This window comes from Chelonoidis abingdonii, chromosome 1 (genome assembly GCF_003597395.2).
Source record: "Chelonoidis abingdonii isolate Lonesome George chromosome 1, CheloAbing_2.0, whole genome shotgun sequence".
In the NCBI taxonomy this organism is placed as follows: domain Eukaryota; kingdom Metazoa; phylum Chordata; order Testudines; family Testudinidae; genus Chelonoidis; species Chelonoidis abingdonii.
In genome coordinates this window covers 100942360-100957133 of record NC_133769.1, presented here as the reverse complement: position 1 = coordinate 100957133, position 14774 = coordinate 100942360, and the positions used below count along the sequence as shown (strand labels likewise).

Sequence of the window (14774 nt, the reverse complement as noted above, 5' to 3'; positions counted from 1 at the left end):
CCCCCCCGCGGCCGCGCAGTCGCCCTGCCCGCAGCTTCCCCCAACTCACCTTCCCGACGGCTGAGGTGACGCAAACGCTACCGGAGTCAGTCGCGCTGCCCGGAAGCTGATTGGCTGGGGTGGCGGAGGGCGACCCTAAAAACCGTATTGGCAAGGGAAATGGAATCTTTCACAGCTCCGCGCTGATTGGCCGTTGAACAGCAACTTCAGGCCGCTGTTTTCTAGTTCTGGAAGATGATTGGCTGGCGAAGATGTCCTTCAGGACCCTGTGCGTAATTCTAGGCTTTAGTTGGCTACGTTCAGAATACAGGGTGGGCTCCTGGGTGCTGATTGGCTGCTGAGAAGGGCAGGTCAATAGCATGACCCCTGTACCGTCCTCCACCCGCCTTGCCCATAAACTTCCGAGCTCGCCAGTGCCTCCCGCACCCAATGAGCACGGTGCGCGCGCAGGCTGGTTCCGCTGCGCTCAGACTCTGCACGGGGCGGAGGGCAGCTTGTGCCCCCTGGCCGGCCTCACCGTGCACACGTGCCCTGGGGTTGGCCTGGCCATGTGACACCAGGCTCGGGTGACTAGACAGCACGTATGAAAAATCAGGGGGGTGGAAACAGCCACCGACGTGGGACCAAGCCCCAAATAGCAGCACTGTCCCTATAGAATCAGGACATCTGGTCATCTTACACACTGCCCCCCCTGGGCCAGTGTAAAGCAGCTCAGAGAAATAGGTCAGTGAGTCCAGGAGGCTTTTGGCGGGTGGTCCTTGGTCACAACGACTAAACAGCTTAAAGAGGGGCAGATTCATTGCTGCTGTTTAATTCACCCTGCTCCTCCTTTAATATTTGGGCCTAGTTGCATCAATTAGGACTAGGACCCCATTGTGCTGGATATACAAACATATTATTGTCAGCTTCAAGTGTTTCAAAAATCATGAATCAGGTCTTAAAAATAATAAAAAGTTGCTTAAGCCCAAGTTTTGTTTTTCAATATATATTGGATTCTTTTTATTTCCCTTTGTGTTTCTGAGCCTTGTTTTCAAGCTTTGCTTCAGAGCTATGACTTCCACTGACTGAAAAGTATGCTGCATTTCTCAGGCAGATTCTTGAGTGCAGGAGATGGAGGTTTAAGAAAAACAAGACCTCCACAGAACACCCACATGCCCACGTTAAATGATTTTGGCAACCCAGAAGTGTCATTCCTCCTTGTGTGTCAATACAGAAATTAATACCCCACCACAGTGGTGTGCAGCATCACAAGTGCAGAATGGCCACTGTGTTTCAGACTGGCTTTGTGGCAAGGCTATGACTCACAGGGGCAGCACCTCTTGCTGCTTCCTGGGAATTAGCTCCATTGCCAGCTCTGGAGCACTCTTGGCAGGCTCATGTTCTGCTTGCTGCTGGCCTCTTTGTCTCTCCCACAGCCCAGTGCCCCTTTACCTGAGGCTGTCCCCTGGCAATACCCCCCCATAACTCTCTATGGGTCTCCCCTCTCTGGGAAACCCCCAACCCTCTAATCCCCACCTTGCCTCAGTCTGGGCTACTGCCAGTCATTACCAAGCCCCCCTCCTTGGTGCAGACTACAGCATAAAAGCCACTCATCATAGGCAAAGGGGTTCAGACCTGCTGCCTTCCTCTGCCTCCCAGTACCTCTATAGGCCTTAGACCAGGCCCTGCAACTTGGAAAGCTGCCAGCTTGGAGCTCCTCTGCCTCTCTCCAGCCCTGCTTCACTCCCAGTACCCTTTCTGCAAGCAGCTGTGCTCATACTCTCTCTCCCACCTGGAGACAGACTCCTCTGGGGGGCTCTGGCTCACAGCCTTTTTATACAGGCCAGCTGTGGCTTGATTGGGGGATGGTCCAGATGCAGCTGCTTCCCCAATGAGCCCTGTTTAGCTCAGCCACAACCTTCTCCCAGGGCTGACGTTAATTCTTTTTCTGCTGGAGTTGGGGAGCTGCTCCACTACAGGCTCCAAAGAAAATTAAGGATGATGTAATTATCAGATGCTTATTATCCTGCCTATTGTCTTTGTGCCAACAGAGTGATAAGCTAACCCTTAGCCTACTACCTCACTGTACACTGAGACTGCCACCTGCAGTGATTTCTCCTACAAACTGCAAAAAGGCAAAAAATTTCAAGCCACTGACAGTCATTATCACAAATAAAACCCTGCTAATTGTGGCACCTTCATTCTATCCCTGTTTATTCACCTGACAGATGGCAAGAACTGTCCTACCATATTGTTTTCAGGTGTTTTTGTCACCCACTGCTTTACAGTGGGTAAAAGCTGGGGTAGTAACAAAGCAAAGAGATCCCAACTTTGTGCAGTGAGCCCAAATCCATAAGTAACTAGTCCCTGCTAGTTGCAATACAGCAGCACCCCACTACTTTGGAAACAACACAATCTACTCTGTCTTTGTTAAACTAAAAGATCTAAAAACTGTCAAAGGGCAGGTGGGGTGGGAAGTGTCTTTCACAGCATGGTGGGGAAGGACTTTATAAAAACATTTAGCTTAGATGAAAGGTGTTGTTCGATCAACAGCTTTGAAGACTGAAGGCACCTCTTTAGTCTCGGGTGTGTGTGACCACTGCTCCATCTTTCTAGAGCACAGTGTTTGTGAGTGGGCCAAATTAAGGTTGTGCTGGGTGAAGACTATGTGTTGCTCCTGTGTCCCAGAGGGTGAGAGCAAAGGGAGTGCTGTGATTGGGGAGGGTAAATAGCACTGGTCTGATGAGTATTAGCCTTGCAGTTCATTTGTCCTACAGGTGTCTTTTGTCCAAAACCTGTTGGACTGGATTAAAGAAGGATAGAACATAGCAAGCATATAGGGGGTAGGATGTAAGAGTGGCTTGTTTTGCTGTTAATTGCTTTTCTTATACCATTGGTCAGTCTATCTTTGCATACTTTGAATCCCTTACTCCCTTTAGGGGCTGGATCCAAAGCTCACTGAAGTTTGTAGAAAAGCTCTTATTGATTCTCATGGTTTTGGCCATACCTACACATATACCTATCCCCTCTGAGCAAAGGGTTAAAAAGCCAACAGCAGGAGTGACGTCAACCTTTTTTTATACTGGATTGGAAGAATATAACCATACAAAACATGTACAACCAATTACAAGAGGCAGTAATCCACTTCAACAGGAGATACAATAAAATTAAATTGGGTATCAGTATTAAATGGAAATTCTGCTATGAAAAGTCATTACAAAAATGGCACCATGAGAGTTTGTGTTTATTGCTCCTTTGTGACATTCAGATCCAACTTGTCTGCTTTACAGTTAGAATGGTTTTCCTAACTATGATCCCTGCTTGGGATCCCAGAGGGACAATGGATTTGGATTGGTTCAAGCACCATCAAAGATGAAGTTGGAACTTAACAAATGTTATTGATTACATGTGAGTCAGAATGAGCATGATTCATTCTCTCAGCTGTTCTGGCTCTGCATGGGTGGCTGAGTAAACAGTAAAACCTTCTGACATTGAAGTTAACAGATCTGATTCGGACACACAACAGGAGGGCGCACACACTGGTGGAGAAGAAGATGCCAGTTTTAGTCATTTTTTGGAGCAGAACTGCAATCTAAGGCAACCCACACATTAGGAATTTACAGTTTTACGATTTTGTGTGTGGATACTACAGAGGGTGCTTTGTGTGTGTGTGCATACGGTGGGCCTGCTCTTGGCTCTAGTATTTCATAGTTCAGTTGCATTGTCCTTTAGGTCAGACAGGCCTGTTAGCACTCTCACTGGCCCTCCTAATTCCACCCCCCTTGGATAGTCCACATGTAGGATGCCCATGGTGAGTCGTGTAGGCTGCTTGGTGAATACAGACTTTTCAGACATCTCTATCTGGGCCAGACCTGCATCTAGTGCAAACAGATGTAGTTCTATTAAAGGGAGTAGAGCAATACCAATTTACACCAGCTGAGATGCCAATCCTGTTTCTCCCAGTAGCAGCTACTAAGAGGATCCTTTGACAGCAGCAGCATTTTCACCAGTCTGAGAGTGACACCCCTTCCAATCCCTCACTCATGTCAACTGCTTCCCAACCTCTAGCAGCAAAGAGTTAGAGGAACTGAATCTTTACAGAAAGAGCAAGAAAATTTAAGGGGTCCCTGGGAAAGGCTACTTAGGGATCAGATGGTGGGGAGGGATTATTCAGGTTCAGGTCCACCCTCTCCTCCACCCATCTTACCAGGAATGCAAGGTATTATCATGGATATGGGGAGAGCAGGAAGCCTATTTCCGCCTGCCCCCTTCTACCTCTCAGAAATCATGGGGACATAGGAAGACTGAACTCAAAACTCCTTGCCCTGATTAGTGGTTTCCAAGAAGTGAGAGGTCTGTGCCTATCAGATAATGGAGCAATAAAACACAGACAGACAATTTACCATACAACATCTGAAAGCTGTAAATAGGAATATCTGGGAAGAAAACTAGGAATACACATTTTAACTAGAGTGAAATGCACTGAAAGCTTTTTGGAAGGACATAGTGCAAATAGGACAGATATTTTGTTAAAAAATACAGGGACTATTCCTTCTAAATAGGAGCAGCTGGCAAAGAATACCAACTCCACCAAGTAAAGGAATGGATAGGGTAGCAGGGCCTATCTAGTGACAGTTCACATTGGGTCTAAGCTTCCTAGGCTAGTTGCTCACTATTAAAGAGGGAGGTGGCTTTTGGGACCCCCGTCCAGCCAGTGACATTATATTACCCTGCACTAAAACTAAATATACTGGCATGCACCTCATTGTCTCCATCAAAGTACATGAAAAATTTTGCTTCTGAAGGTACCGCTTCCAAATTCAGTGAACATACAAATCTTCAAGTATAAATAAGAATGTACTGGACAGCATCCAACGATCAGAGTCTCCAACCTGCCCTCAAGACATGTGACTGTGTCACATCAAAACCGAAAATTATTTCAAGTTAAGCCATCTGCGCATCTCTTCTCTCTCTCTCTCTCCCCGTACCTGTGATCCCCAGATGTTGCCCCAGACATTGGTCCATAAGATAAATACAACACTGTCTTTGAGCACTGTGGGCTCTGCAGGGACAAAGGAGAAGCCTCCGCCTCACTGAATCTCAGCTTCTCACTTATCCTCCAGAGCACATCGGTCCCATCAGTCACAACAGATCTGAGCAGCTCTTTGGCAATATGTGGACAGCTGGAGGGATGGGCAGGAAGCCAGTGGCACATGAAAGAGGTTGGAATCCTGCTGCAGATGTGTGTTACAGTATTGTCACAACAGTCCCCATGGGTTTCAATATGAATTGGGAAAGGTTAAAGTTCATCCTTGGCAGTCACAAGATAATGTAGGGAACTACTTGGTATCACGTGATCCTTCAGCAACTGGTCACGTGAACCCCTCTGGCCACCAAGCAGTTCATCTGTAAAGTGCATAACAGTGTGGTCCTCAAGTAGGCCGGCTTCCACTGCATGATGCCTAAGTCTTTCGTTACCCACAAGCCCTTGCATTCGCATGTATCCCTGCTGACAAAAGGGAGGCAGCTTCTGGTGAGTCAGAGCAAACAGGAAACAGGACTCTACAAATAAAACCAAAAAAAGATTATGTAGAGATGCTCTGTAAATGCTTATTCTTTTCTCTCATCCCACAAGCTGTCCCTACTGTTTCCAACTGAAAACAGCTGTGGTACTTGTCAGCACAAATCTCATTTCAGATGGAGGAGTGGGGAAGCTAAAGCCTGTGTGGTATTGAATCAAGACCTAGCATACGCTCCCAGGAGACAGAACCTGCCAAGGGACACCCTGCTGTCCCTCCGCCTCTTGGGGCATTTAAGATCATAGGCCATTTTGGAATAGGTGAGCTCCTGATATGACCCAGCACTTCTTCCTGTTTCATGGAGTGCATCCAACTAGTAGTAAGATTTCCCAGCTACCCAGTAGTCAGAGGGATCTTTCATGTTAACTAAACTGTTGGCCTGTTACCGTCCTATCTCAGTCAGAGATGTCTCCCATTCCCCATTTCCAGCTAGCATCCAGGTTACCTGCAAAGAAGTTGCGCAGGTCAGTGTCCAGGCAGTTCTCCAGGAAACGTCTAAGTGGGAGGATATGGGCGTTTGGGGCAGTCCAGTCTGTCAGGAAATCCTCCACAATATGATGGACAGCATCTGGGCGGGGGAGAGGCCAGTCCGGAGGACGGAGACTCATCTCACGCACTGTTGACAGAACAAAGGAAAAAATGTGCTTTTGTCCTCCTTTTCCAGAAACAAAATGAAATTCGGAAGAGCTCAAGAAGATGGGAAGTTAATACTGCAGCAGCTATTCCAACTTCCAGCCCTGGCCCCCCCACTTTGCAACAACTTGGGCACTGCATCTCATTCTGATCTGCAGCACAAATCTCAGCTATTCCAGTCCTGAACTGACTCTCAGCTCTGTCAATGTCCCTCACTCCTGACCTGCAGCACCCCCTGCTTTTCCAGGCCTGGGTGGATGGATGCACCCCTGACACCCACCATTACTATTTTAGCTGATCCCTCTGAACCAGCCAGTTAGGCTTTATGTTATTATTAACCAAACTCACTTCCCTTGTCATCCATGCCAGAATTTGAAGCTAGGTCCCTGGAGGTGAAATGTCAACACTCTAATCTTTGGATTCTTCCAGAGAAATTTATTGTGTGTGCTTTTTTATTTGCTTTGATGTATGCTGCTTTTAAATCTTGCTCTTGGCTTCTTTCATCAGAGCTGGGGGTTCTCCTGTCAGTATATGATGTCTCAGAGATGGGTACACCACAGGACAGCAGTTGACTTTGGCAACGCCACTAGGCACCACAGTACTTACACAACTCAGAAGTCACATGGTGTGACGTTGTACTCTATATGATTTTATGAAAGTATGCTGATGAGCATGAATATAATGTGACTGGAATATGCTTCATGCAAAAGGTCTCTTGTAAGGTATCATTACAAAGCTTATAATCTACTGAGTGTGATCATCCTATTTGTATAAATGTACCACTCTTGTATCTGAAACTAGAGATATGAAATATAATTCTGAGGGCCTATTGTAATTATGCAACGTGTGGGCCATTAATGGTGGTTTGGAATCTTGATGGCTCCCATCAACCAGGACAATTGACTGCAGATGGCTCTGTTTTACTTGTAAGTCTTTCTGTATACCTGTGTGCTGGCAAGTGGGTAATGAAGTCTAACATGACATGTGATCATGTCACCTGAACTGGAATCCATCTTTAACCTGGTGCTTTTCCATTGAAAAGGAGAGGGTGGGAACAGGAGCGTAGCCAGGTGGAGGGAACAGGCGGAGCGGGAAAAAAAAAAAAAAAAAAAGGTGTCACTCTCTGCGGCACTTTTACAGTTGGGGCGGCACTTCGGGTCTTTGGCGGCGGGACCTTCACTTGCTCCGCGGGTCTTTGGCGGCATTTCGGTGATGAAGCTTGTGCTGCTGAAGACACCCGGAGAGAGTGAAGGGCCCACCACTGAAGTACTGCCAAAGACCTGGAGCGCTGCCCCGTCACTAAAAGCGCCACAGTGAGTGGCGCCTTTTTTTCCCCCAGCTCCCGGGTGAGTAAAATTAAAAAGGCACCACTTGTGCTCAGTGTGGGAGCAGCTGCTGCAACTGGGTTTTTCCTATGGCTACCAGTTCATATCAGTCTTTAGACCAGAATGAAGGCCCTGAATCGGTTTAAGCTTGGACTATTTATCCAAAAGTCCTTTATTTGTCTGTTGGTCAGTGGATTTGAACCAGGATATGTGAGCCTTCCCAGGAAGTGTTACTTCTCTGGAAATGTTATAATCAGTGATTTCCCTAAATCAACCTCCACTGTTTTCACTTCCTGGAGGAGCTGTTGTAGCCCAAAGATATTGCAGGAAGTTGCCATATCTGACACCACTCATCAGTGATGTCTTCTGGATGACTGAAGAGCAGTGCTGATGAGTTCCAAAGCAACTTCCCTTCCCTCTTCCATTTCTTTATTTTGTATTCTTATTATTTGTACTACGGTAGGGCCTAGGGGCCCTAGTCCTAGACCAGGACTTCATTGTGCCAGGTGCTGTACAAACAGATGATCCCTGACCCAAGAGGCTTCCAAGGCTCAGACAAGAGAAAACAACTTAATATACACAGATGGAGTGGGTGGGTTACAAGTATACCATGAGCACTTGCAGCAGTGGCTAGTACACCCACAGGGGAACAACTTCAAAGAAGCAGGGGAAGATGTCTAGGATGGGCTCAAAATTCCCTCTTGTCCTGAACCATCCTTAACTTTCCATCTTGTACATATGGGATAATCAGGGTAGAAGGGTGAGGAGGGATGCTTGTCAGCTTACCTGTGGGGAGTTGTTTGTAGTAATAAATAACAGGATGCAGAAAGTTAGACTGCCAGGCATGTTGTGCCTCCCCCACTGCTCGGTTGTAGTAGAAGACATCTTTGTCAGCCCCCGAGAAATTCTTCCCATACTCCATGACGACAACAAAGAGCCCGTTGTGGGCCTTTCTCCCTGTGTGCAATTCCAGCTCTGCCAGGATCCCGACTGGATACTCCTCCAGGTACTCAAATGCCGTGGCATTCCTAGGAGTCACCACCACATTCATGAGATCTTTCTACAAGGAATAATCTAATCAGCCAACAAGGGGTTAAGGCAAATATATAGCACCCAATATATCCTCATTGGCTGAGGCCCCTGAACACCATCAGATAGTAATGACTTTCAGTCATTATTCATCTGGTTTGGACCACACCTAGTGATGTAGGGATTTAAAAAGCTCAATATCCTATTACAAGTCTCCATTATTTCCAGACCAAGGGACCCTTCTCCCCAGGGCTCAAATCCAGCCGAAGGCATCCGGTGCAGAGTCCTGGTGCACTCCATGGGGCTGGAGCTCTGAGCCTTGAGGCTCCAGGAAATATTTGGGGAGAATTTAACCCATGCTTCACCCCATCCAAAACGGAGACAGCCTATCTTGTTGAAAGCTTTTCATCAGGGACATTCAAAGGGGAATCCAGAAATACAGTTTTGACTTCAGCAGGAGTTTTTGGTTTGTTTTAGCCCCTAAAGAGAAGGAACTTATTGATGGAGCAGAATGCCGGGAATAATTACTCACTCACTCTCTCAGCAGAATGATGTCACCCAGGACACTGAACATCTGGTATAGTCCAGATGCCTCATTCACCCGTTTGATGATAGAATTTGTCAGCTGTGTAATGGGGTAGACTGATGATGGCCAGGGGACTCCGTGATGACGATGTTCTAACAAGCGATGGACAGCACGAGCTAGGATAGCAAATCAAGAAAGAAAAAGCTCCCTTTAAAATACAGCTCACACCTTTAAGATACTGAATCGCACAACAAGGAGACACATACAAGCAACATCAGGACAGACAAGATTGATACCCAGACTACAGCAAATCATGTGATCTCCACCTCAGCCAATTGGCACTAAAAATTCTCCCCAGGGTTGCTCACGCTGAGTGGACAGTCCTCAGAAAGATGAGGTGATCCTAACTGGCTGGAAAGTAAGGGAGTTCTCTTTGTGAATCATTTCACCAGAGCAGCAGTCTCTCTCAAGTATAAGAATTTTCAAAAAATATTAACGCCTCTGCCCAAAACCCTGCTTCACAAAAGACCTCTCACCCTCAACCACTCACAAGACAGTATACCCGATGGCAAGAACTTATGCATTGTTTTGTGTAAATAAGAGACAGAAGGCAAGAGATAGGAAGACAAACTCGCAAACAAAGACAAAACAAAAAGTGACATAACTAAAAGACAACAGATATGCGCCAAAATCTTTTCCACAGCCTGTCCTTCACCTCATATCTTGCTATGCAATCGCAAACCGGATAGATCACATTTTCACAATGAGGACTGTGTGATATACTAAAGACTGAAGGTGATCAGGTAACATTCACTAATCCACTACTAGCCTGTGAATTGTTCCTTCCCACCTCAGCCCTTCTTTCCCAACTTTTGCCCATTCTGTACATCCAACGCTCACTTGTATATCGGAATCCATGGATAAAGCCCCCAGCAGATTTCCTGAAGTCGATAGAGTGGCTAGCAGTGCCCAGAACAAAGAGCCCCCGGGTGCCTCTTGACTCATAACTGGGTTTGATCAGAGGATACTTCTTCTTAGTCCCTTTCCCTGGCATCAGTCTAAGAGATCTGGGTGCACAAAAGAGCAGATTAAGTCAGTCAGGACGGGGAGATTTGAGGGTAGGTGGCTGAATGTGTCTAGAGGAGCGTAGGTTATGGTCTGGTCATTTTGAAAGATCTCGCTTCCTGCTCCCACTGCCCTCAGAAGGGTTCATTCCTTTCTCCAGCCAGAAGCACACAGAGGGAATTTTATTAGAAATCAAGAGTATCCATTTTAAGGTGGTTTTGGGTGGGGTCACATTTGGGTCTGAGACCCTTGACACAGTAACACTCCCATTTAAAAGAAAGCAGAGTTACTGATATTGTTTCCAGTCTGTATTAGGAGACAAGCCAAGGCAGAGAGTGATGAGAATGTGCGCTGAGGGATGAAGATTAGAAAAAAAGCTTCACTGTATGGATCTGGATCTGTACACCATTGATGCAGTCACCAGCTGACAATACCCACAGGACATCAGGGCCTTCAGCTCCAGAGACACAGGTCTCTCCCCAGGAAGTCAAGGAAGCAGGTCTGCAAATTCAAATAACTCCACTCACTTAGATCTGACATCCCATCTGGTAGAGAGCAGTGGTACACATTTTCTCACACACCCACATACATAATCTCACTTCCTCTGTTCCTTCTTCCTCCAGGCCCAGGTTCACGCTCACCTGTTGTATATCGAGAAGTCAAACTTCCAACCCAGGCAGCGGATGACACGGTCGTAGGGTGCCCGGGTGGCAAAGTTGTCCAGCTCATCCTGTGGGAGAGTGATGGATTCTGCACCTGCACTGCTGTTGCTGTTTTCCAGATAGAATTTGAGAGTGATGTGCAGCTTCCCTTTCTTATCCTTGACAATAGCCAGATCTTCCAAGTCACCCTCCAGGAGCCCGTCCAAAGACTTCAGCTGGTATGTATCTAGGAGGCCATTGTTAATTGCTCTGAGGAACAGGGATAATATAAGAAAGAAGAGGGATCTGGGGTTCAAGAACTGCTCCTGGAAACATGACGAGTGTATTACGCATCCTACGATTCTGTCCCGAAGCACACTATAGCTATCCCACAACTGGTGCCTTTTGTGTCTGTGGGAATTTGGTGCTGGTGAGATGTGTCAGACTGACAGTGCTGGAGATAGGCATCCTTTATGTACCACCCAAGCAGGTACAACATAGATAGTGGCAATGTAAGCTTCCTTCATACTGCCTCACCAGTACACCTCACAGGAATAAAAGGAGAGCTCAGTCTCCATTCTGTCTATGGCCCCCATTCCTGGAGTATCTGAGTGTTTCATGGTTATTAACGTGTTCATCTTCCCAACACCTTCTTGAAGTAGGGCAGTGCTATTATCCCATTTTACAGGTGGGGAAGCGAGGCACAGACTAAACTTGCTCAAGGTCACACAAGGCATCTGTGGCAGAGCAAGAAATTGAACCTGGGTCTCTTGAGCTGGTGCCCTAACCACTGGACTATCCCTCCATGGTTCAATCAATCCTGGGCCTCCCTTCTGAGATAGCAAGCAAGAGGCCAATTAGTGATTGTAATGATGACAGATTTTAGGATTGTTTCCATTAGGAACTGTCAGAGACTCCCCCTACCAACTCATTTCACAGCCATGAAATAGATAACTTTCAGTAACTGCAAACCTGAGCTGGATTAAAACATGGGCCTAAAGGTGAAAGGCCCCATATCCCATTACTAATCCTCCAAGCCATTAGTCTGTTGCACCAATCTGGCCAGTCTCATCAGCCAATGGCAATTTCACTTGGTTAATATTCAATTCACATTAAAACTATGGAGACCAGTCTCATACCTTAAATCTCCAACGTAGTGGGTGGCCCAAGAGAGGCGAACGCGGGAGCGGCTCACCATATGTATGAAATTGGTGACCCCCAGAATGTTCTCTGCTGTCTCAAAGGCAGAGTTCCCCCGACCCAAGATCAACACACTCTGGCCAGCAAAGTCCTCTGGGTTGATGGACACAGATTCATAGCCCTCAACATATTCCGAGCCTGGGAAGTTTACCACATTGGGAACCCATGTTCCAGTGGCTACCAACAATAGGCTGCAAAGAGACATGATGAGAAAGCATTGTCAACATTTGGAAACACAGGAACTGCCTCATAAGATCTCATCCACCATCCCACCTCCTGTAATACAGGATTACACTACTGCTGCCTTGTTCAGTGTAATGTTCTGCAGCCTGCCATACTGACCCAGCTATTTAACGCATTTTCATTGCTCAGTACTACATAACATGAATGGAAGCGTCATCCCAACTTCAATTAGTAATCTGCTTATTCTCCATACCATGAGGGTCAATAACCCTTGTAATTTTATCCTTGCAAAGGCCATTGCAGATGTTATGCATAAATGTCTAATCTTCTCCAAGTCTCTCTAAGCTTTATGTATTTAAAAAAACCAATGCCAGTGAGTTTCACAGGTTAACTATATGGTGCATGAAAAGTATTTTGTTCTACACATTTTAAATGCATTGCCTTTTAATATAGTATATGGAGTGCTCCCTGTCATTTTATTATGGGACAGAAAACATCTCAATTTAAAAGAATAAACTAGATGATAAAGTAAGCAGAATCATCTCACAGGCCCTCTGTTCCAACTGTTATTTAATGTTAGGGCAACATCTAAGAGTGGAAAAGAATATCAAATAATCCTGACTGGCAGCTCTGTCAACCGTTCCAGTTCTGAGCTGTCCACACAACTCTATGACAGCACCTCATTCCTAACTGGTAGCACCTCATTATTCCAGTTCTGCCCCAAATTCATCCTTCAGACAAGGTACCTCAGTCCTGACCTGCTAGTCCAGTTCTGGGCTCCTAACGAGCATCTGGAAACACAGAATAGGGTTTAGAATACAACCATCTCAGACGCAAAATTTTCATGGTTTTATGCCAAAATGGTTGTTTACTGAAACTGCTTTACCACAGGAATAGAAATAACACCTGTCAGCATTTCAAACTTCTGCAGTGTGACATTGCTCAAGGAAGGTGGCACCTTTTCAATAATTATGTTGTGTCACCTACAACCCAACAGGTAGCTAGCTATATACTAGGTTCGTGGAAAGCTGCATAGCCGACCAGGCCCACTTTGCTGGTTACCTGCATCTGTAGTTCTGGTTGTTATGGTCTGTAAGAATGAAGTAATGGCCATTCCATGCCTGTGAGTCCCTCTCCAGTCTCACATGGATGATGGCAGTGTTGTATTGAACCCGGAGCTCCAACATGGAAGCAAAGTCTTCAAGGTAATGCACCATGGTGTCAGCCTCAGGGAAGAAGTCATGAGAGTAGTGTCGGAAAAGCAGTCGGCTGTCATGGCTGAGAAGGGAGTTCCAGTCATGGCGAAGATTGAATTCGCTGTTGGACTTGCCAGTATGTCGTTTGTTGATGCTGATAAGCTTGCGATGGCGTGGATAAAGGGCAAAGAAGCTGCCAGGTGCATGGCTACGCTCAAAGACCACATAGTTCCGGCCTGCATGTTGGAGGAAATAGGCCATCTGCAAGCCCGAGGGGCCAGCACCAATGATGCAATAGTTGTGGTGTGGAAGGGTGGAGGCACCCTCAGTGCAGGAAGAGCCCATGTAGAACGCAAAGGTTAGGAGCAGGCCCCATGAGCGCTGGGCAGCAGGCAGGGCCATCATGGGAACAGCAAGGCCAGCTCTGTTCAAAACAAAACCCAGTCACAAGAAACTTGCAAGAGCCCAGTGCGGTTACAAGTAAATCACTCCAGCGCTCAGCTTTGGGGTGAATCCACCTTTGCACGGGCACTGCAGACCCTCCAGGTGCTGCCATGGATGCACCTAGTCCACATCTGGCCACCTCCTTGCCCAGTCTCTGGCACTAAACCCTCACCCCCCTCTCGTACTCTTCCATCTTGGTAGACCCCCACATGACCAGGGGGCACAGCCCCCAAAATAGGGAACAGGGACACAGCCCCCTAAGGGAACTTCCCCCCACTCAAAAGGAAAACCGGGTGTCACACACCTGCACACACACGGCCCGACTCCACCTCAGCCAATGGGGAACAGGGACGTGAACTCTCCAGCCAATCAGAAAATCGGAGCCGCTGCTCCGCTCACGTCTCTCAGTGGAGAAAGGTGAACAGACCCTCACCCCGGCCAATAAGCACAAACCCACTGACCCTCCCCCCCCGCCCAATAAGGAAAGAGGCGTGACCAGCGTCCATGTGGTGCGTAACATGTGACGTATTAACGCACCTGACCCAGGCTGTAGCGAATCGATGAAGGCAGGTCTCGTCTGTCTGGCTGCCCCGTAAACACCGAACTCAGACCATAGAGTCCTGGCGACTGTGGTCTTCCTGCGGCGGACAGACTATACCCCACCAGCGAGAGAAGTGGCAAGAGCGGCTATTCCTCCCGAGCTGGAGGAGGGCACTGGGATAGGAACGCCGCTACTAGCTGCCTGGCGGAGCTGTGTCACGTGAGGCAGGCGACTCACTTCCCTATCAGAGCGGCGCTGTCAGACCTGTGTCACGTGTTGGGGGGGGGTGAAGCTTCCCAGCGGGAGTCTTAAAGGGGCAGGCCAAGATAAATGCCCCCCCCCCCCCCCCGCCGCTAGCTAGGAGGGGCGGGAGCTGAGCCAGGCCAGACAGAGCGCAGGGCGCCTGAGGTGGGGGGATGAGCTGCAGGGCCAG

The 14774-nt window shown here is 47.5% G+C and overlaps 2 protein-coding genes across 2 annotated transcripts in view; both read right to left on the bottom strand.

Annotated features, from left to right (window-relative positions):
• The window catches only part of TXN2 (thioredoxin 2), a 16831-nt gene extending 16689 nt beyond the window's left edge, over positions 1–142 (bottom strand). The window contains exon 1 of the mRNA XM_032781742.2: positions 50–142. The gene's annotated coding sequence lies outside the window, so the exon portion shown is untranslated. The remainder of the gene's footprint in view (positions 1–49) is intronic.
• Positions 143–3040: 2898 nt separating this feature from the next.
• On the bottom strand, positions 3041–14562 carry FOXRED2 (FAD dependent oxidoreductase domain containing 2). The gene is made up of 9 exons (XM_032781741.2): positions 14338–14562; positions 13223–13780; positions 11917–12168; positions 10778–11047; positions 9972–10138; positions 9082–9247; positions 8303–8544; positions 6004–6174; positions 3041–5541 (listed from the first exon to the last, which is right to left on the bottom strand). The coding sequence occupies exons 2-9, from the start codon at positions 13759–13761 to the stop codon at positions 5279–5281; spliced, it is 2070 nt and encodes a 689-aa protein (XP_032637632.1). The 5' UTR covers positions 13762–13780; positions 14338–14562; the 3' UTR covers positions 3041–5278.
• Positions 14563–14774: the final 212 nt, after the last annotated feature.

Bases quoted from the DNA above. Each gene is read 5' to 3' on its own strand.
- FOXRED2 (XM_032781741.2), bottom strand. From the start codon at position 13,761: ATGATGGCCCTGCCTGCTGCCCAGCGCTCATGGGGCCTGCTCCTAACC. The intron at 11,048-11,916 runs GTATGAGACTGG...CCTGTTCCTCAG, and splicing joins CACTACGTTGGAGATTTAAG to AGCAATTAACAATGGCCTCC. The intron at 8,545-9,081 runs GTGAGTGAGTAA...GGTGACTCCTAG, and splicing joins GACATCATTCTGCTGAGAGA to GAATGCCACGGCATTTGAGT.